At 47.8% G+C, this 12665-nt stretch overlaps 1 protein-coding gene across 4 annotated transcripts in view; it reads right to left on the reverse strand.

The window, feature by feature from the left end:
- LOC119404467 (peroxiredoxin 1) overlaps positions 1–10607 on the reverse strand; it is a 42657-nt gene extending 32050 nt beyond the window's left edge. For 2 of the 4 annotated variants that reach the window (XM_049418878.1, XM_049418877.1), the window contains exons 1-4: positions 10498–10607; positions 9109–9324; positions 1269–1406; positions 418–788 (exon numbers count right to left, since the gene is read on the reverse strand). In XM_049418878.1, the coding sequence (XP_049274835.1) occupies positions 418–788; positions 1269–1406; positions 9109–9324; positions 10498–10592 (820 nt within the window). In that variant the 5' untranslated portion in view covers positions 10593–10607. The remainder of the gene's footprint in view (positions 1–417; positions 789–1268; positions 1407–9108; positions 9325–10497) is intronic. The other 2 variants (XM_049418879.1, XM_049418875.1) reach the window with 2 other exon arrangements.
- Between the last annotated feature and the right edge of the window lie 2058 nt (positions 10608–12665).

The following is a 12665-nucleotide window of genomic DNA, read 5'->3' on the forward strand; positions in this document are numbered from 1 at the left end:
GATAACTGTTGGGAAGTTAAGGATAGAACCAAAGTAATGTTATGTGCAATCACTTAGGATGCCTAATGCAGAATGACATTGCACTGCATGTGCTACAAGCATGAACGACCAACTTGGTTCTTTACAAATACAGTAGACTCGTCAAACGGAACCTGAAGGGGCCAGGAAATTCTTCCATTTGACAGGAGTTCCGTTTACTGAGCGATGAAGAGGAGTGCAGAATTCTAGTAAGGAACCAGTCGTGCTAGAGGCAGTTCTTCCATGCAAGCAGCAATTCTGTTGAAGACATTTCCGGTGACCGAGAGTCTACTTGTGCCAGCAATTTTAAAAATGCACAGGGCCAAGTTTCATAGGACACCAGGTTGACGTAAAAGCACTAACAGCCAGGCATCTACAGGTGGGAGTGGGTTGGCATACCTTCTCCGTACTTGTCTGTGTACTGGAAGGCCTGGACAAGTCTGAGGGTCTCATCGACAGAGCGGCCGACGGGGAGGTCGTTCATGGTGATCTGGCGCAGAAGGCCCTTGTCATCGATGATGAAGAGGCCACGGAAAGGAACACCGTCGTCCTCCTTCAGGACCCCGTAGGCTCTCGCGATCTTGCTGGTCTTGTCGGCCAGAAGTGGGATCTTCATCTCGCCAAGGCCACCTTCCTTGCGGGGTGTGTTTATCCATGCAAGATGGCAGAAGTGGCTGTCGGTGGAGCAGGCAACCACCTCGCAGTTGATCTTGCGGAACTCTTCAGCACGGTCGCTGAATGCGATGATCTCCGTGGGGCAGACAAAGGTGCTGAAGGAAAAGAAGAAAGGACTTGTGAAGTGTCATGCAAGAATGACAGGCAATGCTACGAGATAAAGATCAGAGTGAGACGTTTATAGTAACCACAAGGAAATTTTGTAGCCGCAAAATCCTAGCGAGGGAGTTGCAGGCAGAGGACGATGTGCTGTAATATGGAACAAAAGTAGAATGACTTATAAAGGAATCTTGTCTACGGTTCTTGGAAGTGACCTATGACGGGCGCGAACCTGAAGACCATTTCATCTTTACGTTCATGACTAAGGTATCCAGTTGTGGGTATGTTGATTGTTCATTAGAACACTGAAGAGCATTTCCTGTTGATTGTGTCCATCTGTCGTGTGCTTCACTTCGAAGCCTTTCTTGAACTACGCTTTTGTCCCGAAGGCGTGCAGAGATATGACAATGATGGACAGCGCGTAAGAAAATAAAGATCTGAATCGCTCAACAGAAGTAAGGAACACGGCTACTTACAAGTCAAGCGGGTAGAAGAAGAGGACCAGGTACTTGTCCTTGTAGTCCGACAGCTTGATTTCCTTGAATTGGCCATCGACTACGGCGGTACCGCAGAAGTCTGGGGCGGGCTTGGTCAACTGAGGAAGTGTCATGTCTCTGAGAAAAAAAAACAGAAAAGTACGAAAAGTGTAGCAGGTCGGCGCTCAGAGCGACGCGCAGGCACTGCGCAGGATGCAGGTGTGCAATGTATGATTGACATCCAAATGGACACGGAGCGCGGCAGGCGTACAACCGCAGCTGCCGTACGCAGAAAAACAGGATGATGCGAATAAAGATACAAGAAAAAGAGGGGAGGGGAAGAGTTGCGGCACATACAGGGAGCGATGAGATGAAAGCGATACGGCGACAGTTAACACGATGCCACGATGTACGCAGAATTGCCACTAAAAAAAAAAAGAATACAGAAGAACAGCCGCCGGACATGTGTTGAAAAGGAAATTGCCGAGAGAATAGTAAAGCGCGGACGAGTACGCGTCACCGGGCAAGCCACAGCGACAAGGTAGGCAAATGCTTACGACCTTGAACAATGCGATGTGGCGGTGCCAACCCGCGAATGCCGGCACATTTCATTGATCGCCGACACGAACGAATGGAAGACAAGGACGCGTTATAGCGTTACAGTTTCGGCACAACAAACTCGTGGCAGCAGGAGCAACAGGAACCCCCATCTTTTTAGCAAAATGAAGCACCGCGGAAAGGCACCCGGCAACATGCCGGCGAATACAATGGGTGGGGGGAAGAAAGCGGTGCGGAAATGGTGCGGGAATTCGCTCCGGAATATTTGTCCACCGGTTAAAACACTAAACGCACAGCAGTGCTGGTCACAGATTGCGAACAGGCCTTTTACTTGGTTGCCGAGAACGAGAAGCATAGGAGAATACAATGGCACAATGAGCCCAGGCCTGCTTGCCGGCGACAAAGCACCACGCCGGTCGGATGAATGGGAATCGGGCATAGATCGGCGCTGGAAGAACACGCGCCCGGCCGCTACACGAAGAACGGCGAAAATACGAGACAATTGGATTACTCACGTAATTTGGGTAGGTGGAACGTGTAGAGAAGTAAAGGGTAATCCACGGAGACACCGCCAAAAAGAACCGCTACACGGTCGGAAAGGAGAGTGCTATCTGCGACGAGCGGGAGCGCGTCCTTCCGTTTTTGTACTTTTTGCGTGTCGCACCGAGCGGGAGGGAGGAAACGGCGCGCATCACGTGACAGGCGCGGAGAACCCGCGCGCGCGTGCGTAGGGGGCGGTTTTCTTGTTTTATGCATTTTTTTCCCCATGAGCGCCGGGTTCACTTTCGAGAACGTTCTTTTCGGAAGCACACGCGACATTCGGCATGGCGTTAAGTGTTGATAAACAATTGTGATAGCGAATGATATGGGGCGACACGATTCAGGTTGACGTTATTAACTATCATTTTTCAGTCGCGTTTTTTCTGACGGTTTCTAGCACTCGCACACTTGCTAGGAGGGCGCATGCGACGCGCGCTTTTTTTGAAGGTGTGCCCGGTTGCTTTTGGGCTGCGACACCAACATTGTTGCTACCGTAAGTTACGCTACTTGCATCCGCTGACCAACTGAATTTTAGCGCCGAAGAAGCTGTCTACGAAAGTGTTAAAAAGACGCCAATGAAGCCTGTTCCGAGCATAGAGATTGGTCTTTCGCCGGTATTCAACGATGATAGGTTGTAGTGTTATGAACGGGTCTGCTGGCGTCAGTGTTCTTGTAGGCCTAACAGGAAGGAAAGAATCAAGGAAATCAATTTATTCTGAGGTAAACAAACTGATTTTCACTCGATTTCAGGTGACCAGCAGTGCAGTATGCCCAAGCTCATCGGCGCTGCTGAACAACGCGGAACAGGTGACAGCTGACAAGGTGAAATGTTTTACGCTGTTGCCAAAAGAAAGAGCCGTTTGGCGTGCCGCCGTAAGACTTTCTAGAACAGTGAGTGGCCGGGTCAAAGGCAACGTCCTCCGCCTTTCGAAGAAGCGAAGACCATCGGAATCTCTCACGATGTAGCTGCCGAGGTGCGGCAGACGAGAGGGATTTCCCTCGTGACGTCACACTTACACCGTGATGATGTAATCACGGATCGCGGCACCCCTCTTCCTCGCCAGGCGCCCGTCTGTATTATTTGCATTCTTGGCAGTCGGCGGCTGAAGGAGCACGCCTAAAACCGGCTAAAAGAAGCACCCGGTCTATTCCGAGAAAATTATCCAGTCTGCGTTACGAGTAAGGCCAAAAGTAGTCGCCTGTGCAGCTGTGACTTCGCGAGCCGTCGGCGCCCTGCCCTTCTGTGGACGAGCTCTCGTGCGTTCGTCGCCTGATAGGGCTTATCTGCTTCAATTCGCGCAACTGTTTATGGTTTGTTCTTCTAAATTGCCTGTGCGTTGTATTCCTGATGAGCGTCGCATGACGGGTCACCGCCCCACCCGTCAAGCAGGCATTCTGTGCTTAGCTGAGGTGACAGAGAATAACGTAGTTTGATATGACAGAAACAGCATATTTTCACCGACTGATTCAAATGTTTTTGCCGCCGCTTTTACAGACGACATGTGTTTAACTTATTGTGATGGCTTTTTGGACACGTCCGATTGCAATTTTGCGTGTGTATAATATATACACGCTCACAAACGCACGGACGAACATACAGGTAATTGACCCCCCCCCCCCCCCCCCCCGGCCAAAAAAAAATCTAGCTACAACCCTGATTGGGTCTTGACGTCATTGTGGCCGCCATCAGAGGGTACTACAGTACGTCGAGAACCCCATTATGCAAGAAACGTGACAAGCACTACACGCGCGTCTAGCACCGCGACAAGTGAAATAATCTGCTGAATGCGGTCACAGTGAAGGAACATGCCTGAAACCGGCTAAAAGAAGCACCCGGTCTATTCCGAGAAAATTATGCAGTCTGCGTTACGAGTAAGCAATATGTGTGCATATTCACCATGATACGGTGCACTGACGTCACCGTGGATGTCATGTTTGGTTACCGGCACGTTAAGAAGTTGCGTAAAGGTGTAACGAATCACGCGATCCCTCCTTTCAGTGCGTGGACGGTGACATGTGTATATATAGACACACACATACAAACACACGCACGAACATATGCATAAACGATGGTTGAGCAGCCCCCCCCCCCCCCCCTCAAGAAAAAAAATTCTGGCTACGCCACCGCTTACAAAGCCGTCAAAATGACGCTTCAAGGCAGTTGCCCCGTCAGAAAATGTCGTTAACGCCCACGACGGCCGAACAACCGGGGAGAAAGAGACCACCGGCTCGGGGCTATATACGGACAGTCGGCATTCCGCATGTTATGCAATACACGGACTGCAAGCAACGCGCTGTACGTTTCCTTATGTCAGTCCTGTATGCGGCACGATTAGCCGCGCGCGGCAACAAAGGTGTACACGTACCCGCATTTTCAGGAATATATCCAATGCTTTTGGTGCGCAGGCATGAAATTGAAATTGAATAACAATGTATCGATAGCGGCGTGTGGTTCGCAAGTAATAAATGTGGTACAGAGCAAGATCGCAATGTCATGAAAATATTTTCTGGGGTTTTGCTTGCCACAATCGCGACATGATATGAGACATGCCGTGGTGGAGGGATCCGGAAATTTTGACCACCTGGTTTTCTTTAACGTGCACTGACGTCGCACAGTATACGGGCCTCTATTATTTCGCCTCAATCGAAGTGCGACCGCCGTGGCCGCGATCGAACCCGCGACCTGCGGGTCAGCAGCGAGGCCATGAAAGGTTGTGGAGAAGGAAACATATAATAACGTGAATTTTCGCGTCCCCCCCCCCCCCCCCCCAAAAAAAAAAAAAACTTTATTAAGGCCACAATGTTAGTCTAACTTGAGTTTTTGCTTGCTGTCGGCCCGGAGAGTGGTGGCCAGTTGCCGGCCACGACCGTCTTAGAAAAGTGCTCGCGGAAGCAACGTGCCGATGAACAGTGCATGGTGAACTGGAAACAACTGTTAACGCTATGATCGGTTAATTTTTGCGCCGCGATTGGTGTGACAACCTAGATTAACGCACTCAGCCGTCTTGTGTAGGTGTGCGCAGCCTATCACGCTCGTGCATTTCTGTTACATCACGGCGACCGTTAATGCGGTACGGTTTTTGTGGGCGCAGCTCGAGCCAGGCACACTAATGAAAAGGGTGCGAAGCAGTGGCGTAAATCCAGAAAAATCACTAGGTGGAGAGGCACATCTTGTCATGGCGGCCATCTCGTTTTTGTAAATAACAGCTTTTATATTTATATATATATAAATAAAGCCACGCCTTTAAATTAAATTTAAAAAACGAGTATGGGTTCTCAGCACGCGTAACGGCATTGTTCTGTCGAATATTCTCTGAAACTTGGCAAGCGGCAGTAGCGATTAAGTAGTCTCACACAGCTGAGGGGTATTGAACACAGGTATACACTACGAAATAAAGAGGCATTAAAGAGTTTAATGCTCTATACGTAACTGCCCAGCAATCAAATATATGGTGTTTGAAAGGTAGGGGGGACACTGCAAGGGGATCCCCTCAGCTTGAACACAAGGGGGGGAGGGGTCAGACCCCCCTGACCCCCCCTGACTTTACACACGCATAGGACATACTAAACAAATATTGTTCTACAGTGGTCGTAAGAGATTAGCATTGTTCTATATACCTTCAGGTCTAAGTATAGTGCGAGACAGCAGTGCTGTGATTATCATTGAGGGATTACGATACCTGAATGGTTGTCCCATTCTGTAGGCGTGTAAGGCAAGAGCGACAGAATAAGGGAAAAAAAATAATGTTATTATAATTACTACGCACACCCCACGCTAATGCATTTCAATGCCAGTCTCACGTGTGCAGCTCATGGCTCCGGTAACGGTTAGTAATGTAGATTTATGGTTAAGAGTGAGGACTGATCGATACCTGTCGAGTGACATTCAGAACAACACCTACAAGATAAGACGCGGCCTTTGCGCTCAGAGTCGTGGTGTCACGGCCGATTGCAGAAAGTCACGACAAAATGTTTAACCTTGTAAAAAAATAATCACAGAGGGAGAAAGTGCAATAATTAAAGCTTAAATAGTGCGAATCCTTCTCGTCGTAATTCGTGTTGTCTGCCAGAGAGCTGATGAAGGACGAAGTACTCTCGGTCACCGGGTGTGACGTCACGACTCACAGTGCTCACATTCCTCAATATGAGGCGTTGCCCGGGCGCATGTTATCGCAGCGCATGCGCGTTGGTCCGTCGCATTACAGTGCGGCTGCGTTGCTCGAGCGTTGTCGGTGACCGTTGCATTAGCTCCGTTTTACAAACGATATTGACGCCTTGGTAAACGCAAAATGAAGCTCACGTAGCAACGACAAGCAGAAAACGTTTGCGATATGCGCTGTGATGTGGGTACAGTTGGCAATGCGAGTGATTAAAAAGGAAGGCAGCAAAAGAAGTGAATAATTCGGTCCCACTCACTCACTGATGTCACCTAAAACAGCAACAATACCTGTCAGAGGATATATGCTGTATCACAGGTGACCTCGGAAAACTATGTTACTGTAAGTGAACACCGTCAGAAGTTCACCTGGGTAAACATCGCGGCAGAACTTAACTCGCAATGCCGACTACAACCCGGAAAGCACGGAACGTGTGATGTACTGCACGTTGCGCGCGATCCATCTTGGCTAGGTGCCCTCTTGTGTCGCGCAAAGCGCGGGCAACGTAAAGGAGAGGTATCCGCGATCTTTCTCTTTCTTTTTTTTTATTTTTTTCAGTATCCCTCTCGCTTTCTCTCCCCTAGCTTTCTTCGTTTCGATTCCTGCCGGAATAAGGTAAGACTCAACGCATCACGGAAATGCGTGACGAAGCCAGTCAAGCGGGAACGCGTCGCTTGCATGCGTACCGCAAGGCGCGACTCACACGCATCGTCCTTTCTTTCTTTCTTTCTTTCTTTCTTTCTTCCTTCCTTTCTTTCTTTCTTTCTTTCTTCCTTTCTTTCTTTCTTTCTTTCTTTCTTTCTTTCTTTCTTTCTTTCTTTCTTCCCCGCTCGCGTTTTCATTTTCTCCGGGTGCGCACTTTGAGTGCGTGACCTTGGGAGGCCCGCGCGCTCGTGAAAGAAATGTGAAACGAATTTGTTCCCTTGTGTATACCGTCACGTGACGCGAGCTCTTTCGCCGTGACGTTCACATGTGGAGGGACGCTTATACATGACGTCAGCGAGTGAGGACAGGAGGTCAAGACCCGGCGCGGTCACGTGTGTTTACAAAATCAGTGAACAAGAAAAGGAAGAGAAAAGGGGCGGTGTTAGTTACAGCGGAACCTTCTTCGAGGAACACGTCATCACGAAGGCGCAAGCAGCGCTGCTGTCACAACCTGCTCCGTTGGAACAAGCAACTATATAGAAACTTGGTCGAGGGTTCGTTTCCTTGTCAGACACAACCTAGTGAAACCAACAGATAATGAAGCTAAGGGACATTACTTGCATGTTTTCACTATAGTATAGTAATTATGACATAAATGGAAAAGAAATAAAGTGTATGAAAAACCAACTTGCCGCAAGTAGGGACCGAGCCTACAACCTGTCACCGCCCCGTTATAAAGGGGACGCATCCATAGGCGTGCACAAGGTTCCGCTTCAGGGGGGGGGGGGGAAAGGTTCATCGGGGCGCCCCCCTCCTTATTAAGTCAACGAATGGGGCACACTTTGCGCCCCCCTCTTCTTAGGTGACTGGGGGGGGGGGGGGGGCTGCTCCCCCTCTGCGCACGCCCATGGACGCATCATTGCATTCATCCATCCAACTTTCTTGCTCGGACAGCTCGCACAATCACTGCGTTCGTTCTCCGGGACTTCTCCCCCTCTTTGAACATCGGCAAATCATCACGTGACCGCCTCTCTGACCTGCACCGCCCGGACATGGAGCTTCGCGTGGGAGGCTCCTCCATGTCCACGCCACCCTCAGGCCGTCTTCGTCATAAGCGCAGGCGTGTGTTATATAGCGGCAAATACAACGCTGTGGTAGCTTTTGGGTTACAATTTTAGATTTCGAAGGACCGAAAAATATCTACCTTGATTTTCCGAATTCCCCGATTTTTGTCGTATTAGTGAACTACTCTTTCACAATTCCAACATCACCACGCTTGCCGCGAGAGGACGCTTGATAAGCCAGAAAGCACGCAAAAAGAAAATGCGGGTGGTGTTCCCGCACCAAATGCCGTGACATCATAGATTTTGACGGCGTCTACTAGTGCCTACGTAGTTCCTAATCAGTAAAAATGAAGTGCATTGTCATCTGAGAGGACCATATAGGTTGACTATAACAAGCTTCAGAAAGTTTCCTTGAGCCAATTTCGCCAAAATAGAAAAAAAATGCACTTGGTAAAGTCCGTGACGTCACACGCGGATATTTCGGCGCGAAATTTAGGAAATGAAACTTGGACCTTGATTTTTTCCTCTATTAATAAACTTATGATGGTGAAATTAACGACATTAGAGTTCTCATAATAGGTACAATCTAAACCGATTAATTGTTTCACTTTAGTGTCCCTCTAAATCGAGTCTCAACTGTATTGATCACCGTGTCAGCTGGAATTAATACAGGAATGTGGAATCAAGCGTTTGATGAAAGCTCGTCTAGTCGGGAATGCTCATGGTCGAATGTAAAAGGAATACGCCGAGCAAATACAAAAATAACTTTAAAGTGAAAGTTGAATTTCACTTTCATTTTAACGTTCTTTTTGTATTTGGTCGGCTTGTTCCGTTTACCTTTGACTAATAGTGGAATGTTACAGACGTTCCACTCACACCAGGTCCGACGACAGTTCGGTGGTGGCTGACGATTCCGGGTAGTGCATGGCGCGATGCGATGCGTTGACTGGGGGAACCTCCCTGTTAGGCTGTCGCACCTGAGGCATCACGTGACCGTCGGTAGAGGAGTCGGAAGATCGTACTTGCTCTGGATCGTGCTCGGCGCTGCTGCCCGACTCGGCTGCCTTGATCGCCTGCGGCAGATCAGTCAACCTGCAATGCAACAGTGATTCTGGCTTTGGCTGGAGACTTTCAAAGTTGGGCCTTCTAGATGCTACATGTAGTTCCTAATCAGTAAAAATGAAGTACATTATCCTCTGAGGCGCCCACAGTCGTCACATACCAAGTTTCAGGAAATTTCGTTGAGACAATGTCGCCAAAGTACGAATAATTAATGCACTTTGACATCCGTGACGTCACCGTCGGAGTTTACGGCGCGAAATTTAAAAGTGAAACTGTTGACATCGATTTTTCTCATCTATTAATAAACCTATAGTGCTGAATTACCTATGGTGGTGAATTAAGTACACTAGAGTTTCAGAGTGAAATTTATTAGTCTAAATTAATTTATTGTTTTACTTTAGTGTCCTTGAAAGCATTATTTGGTTAGCCAAGATGCGGCAGCTGGCACTATCCATCATTACCACACGCCAGCAGTGTAATAATTAATCCAACCCTAGGCGACATCCAACGCGCGGAGATTTCGGCGTGAAATTTAATAAATGAAATTTTGACCTTGATTTTCTCACGTATTAATACACCTGTGTCGGTGAGATTAACGGCGCTATAGAGTTTTCACAGTATATTTTTTCAGTCTAAACTAACTGTTTCAGTGCCCCTTTAACCCTTTCAGGCTTAGTGATTCCATTTGGAATCATCTATCTTATAGGACAGTCAGCAACTTGTCTGGAAAACAATAAAAAAAAGGATGGGTTGTTCTTCCGCTAGAACTCATATTTATCGTCTGCTCTAATTATCCTGCCCATCTGGTACACACAAGAAAGTGAGTTCATGTGTGAACGAAGAAATTGGAGGAACGGTCGCGCTGTTCCCTGAATAGGAAGCTTCTTAAAGTCTTTAACCTTGAAGAAGTAGGAAATTTATTTTAGTTCCGTGTCGAAATTTTGAATTTTGGCTGTTGGGTACTAGGTTATCGCATCGAAATAACTTTTAAGTAAGGAATTAATAAAAAATGATCGAAATATTACAAAATAATAATTCATAAGTTAATTCGGTCGCTAATTACTCTTGATTGAAAAGTGCGAGCGCAGATTTTTTCATCTTTTTGGATTACCATGATCATGCGCATATACAATTGTAAAAACCAGTTGCTTACACCAAAAAAAAAAATAATTTGGGCCTGAAAGAGTACAGCTCAAGACTCACTGACTGGGAGCGACACTGAGGAACACCCTGGTGGGCTTGCCGAACGCAGCAGTTCTCTTACTGTACGAGGCTCCAGCTCTGCGAGCGTGGCTCATCGCCTCGACTGCGGCCCCCTGACGATTCGAGCCGTCAATGACTTCGCCGAGACAGCGCGCAGAGTCGCGTGATCGGACACCATTGACCGCGACGGTCGTGCCGCACACGTTAAACAGTGGCAAAAGCAATGCCCGACGTCGCCTGCATACATACGTGCCTCCAGACACGGCCGTGCTCCAGACCTCCTTTTGCAAGAGTAGGTCTTATGTGTGCGCAGCAAAACACGCGCATTGGTGTGTTGTTGCTTCATTGCTATATGTACACATATAGCTTGCCCTTTTCTCGTATGCCGCTACCACGAGCTTCCGTAAGCCGCTTGTTATAAGTGTCCGGCGGCGTTCGATAAGAGACCGTTGGTCTCGAAGGTCAAGGTGGCAGTGACATTGGCATCAGTGGGACAAAACGTTAAGGTTGCCAGTAACACGATAGCTGTAGTGTAGTGGAAGTGCTAGCGCACCTATCTTTCTCCCGAAGGTCGCGGGGTCGAATCCCGACCGTGGCGTTCGCATTTCGATGGAGGCGAAATGTCTGAGGCCTGTGTACTTAGATTTAGGTGCACGAGTACACCAGATGGTCAAAATTTCCAGAGCCCTCCACTACGGAGGCCCTCATAACCATATCGTGGTTTTGGGACGTAAAAACTCCAGATCTATCTATCTATCTATCTATCTATCTATCTATCTATCTATCTATCTATCCATCTATCCATCTATCCATCTATCCATCTATCTATCTATCTATCTATCTATCTATCTATCTATCTATCTATCTATCTATCTATCTATCTATCTATCTATCTATCTATCTATCTACAAATACTATTCACGAAAATTATCGTCGCTCTTAGGGGGAAGCCATCTCTGGCGGGGGGCTGCTGGTCAGGGAGAGCGAGCGACCACGATATAGCGTCCGTCCTCTCCTTATCGCATGCTTGCCGCCAGTTTTCCGGCTCGACATCAGCTGTGACGCAACCAAACCCACAATCCATGTGCTTGGCCTGTCGACAGACGGTAAATGCATGGGGTCAAGATTATGAATGCTTGTTCTGAACTCGAATGCGAGCGTAGAAGACCCTGGCCTAAATCTTGATTCAGTGTGGTATCTGTGACTGTCTTGAATTAGGGTGTATAAGACTGATCGCTGGCTCCCTTAATGTCACACGTTTGGGTATTTTTAACGATAAACGTGGTTAATAGGGTAATCGAACTTTCGTACGATTGATGAATCAGGTAGCTCGCATATTATAATACATATATAGCGGTAAATATCATCAAAACATGAGTTTGGTTTTTGATGAATAAAGGACCAAAGCTTCTCTGTTCAAGACGGAAAGTCAAGCTCCTTACCTCAGCACTTTGGTGGCCGTTCTACCTGGTGAGCTACCATTGGTTTAAGACTAAGTTAATGAGCCTAGATACCCGAGTGCAAGTCCCTTATAAAAACTTTCCTTGCACGTATTGTGGTAGACAGATATTACTACGGCATGCGCATACAACTTTTAACGATCAGTGCTCCGTGATGCAATCTACAGGGAGCAGATTGCTCATTTTTATCTTGTTTTTGCGCAAGCTTGTAAGCGGCCTCTACCGCGTACCAGGAAGCAGAGGGTTGACATCCAATATATGGCGGAACTTGTGCGCACACGCGCATTTATCTGACAAGTATACGCGGTGCCTTATCAGACGTGTTTCAGAAAGACCCATTTCAGGCGGACCATATAAGTTCGAGTACTTGCCCCGCTTTATCGGCAAGCGTTATCGCGATGATGTAACGACATTCGCTGACGCTTATCGAAGTTTATCAGTGAAGTAGGCTGCCCGAGTACTACGGGCCGCACCTCCAGTCGATAACTTCTCATTATCCTCTCACGTGCGATCACGCGTTATAAGAGTCCCGATAAGTGTAAACGGTAGACCATTCCGTGCTATAGCACCGAATACTATAGCATTTTCAAATGCGAGCAGCACTTCTTTGGCTTGCACGACTGACTTCAACTTTCGTGTATGTGACGGTGACGTCACACGTACACTGTAGCTGTCGCTTCATTTGTAGTTTACGCAGCAATTAGGTAG

Source organism: Rhipicephalus sanguineus, chromosome 9 (assembly GCF_013339695.2).
Source record: "Rhipicephalus sanguineus isolate Rsan-2018 chromosome 9, BIME_Rsan_1.4, whole genome shotgun sequence".
Taxonomy (NCBI): domain Eukaryota; kingdom Metazoa; phylum Arthropoda; class Arachnida; order Ixodida; family Ixodidae; genus Rhipicephalus; species Rhipicephalus sanguineus.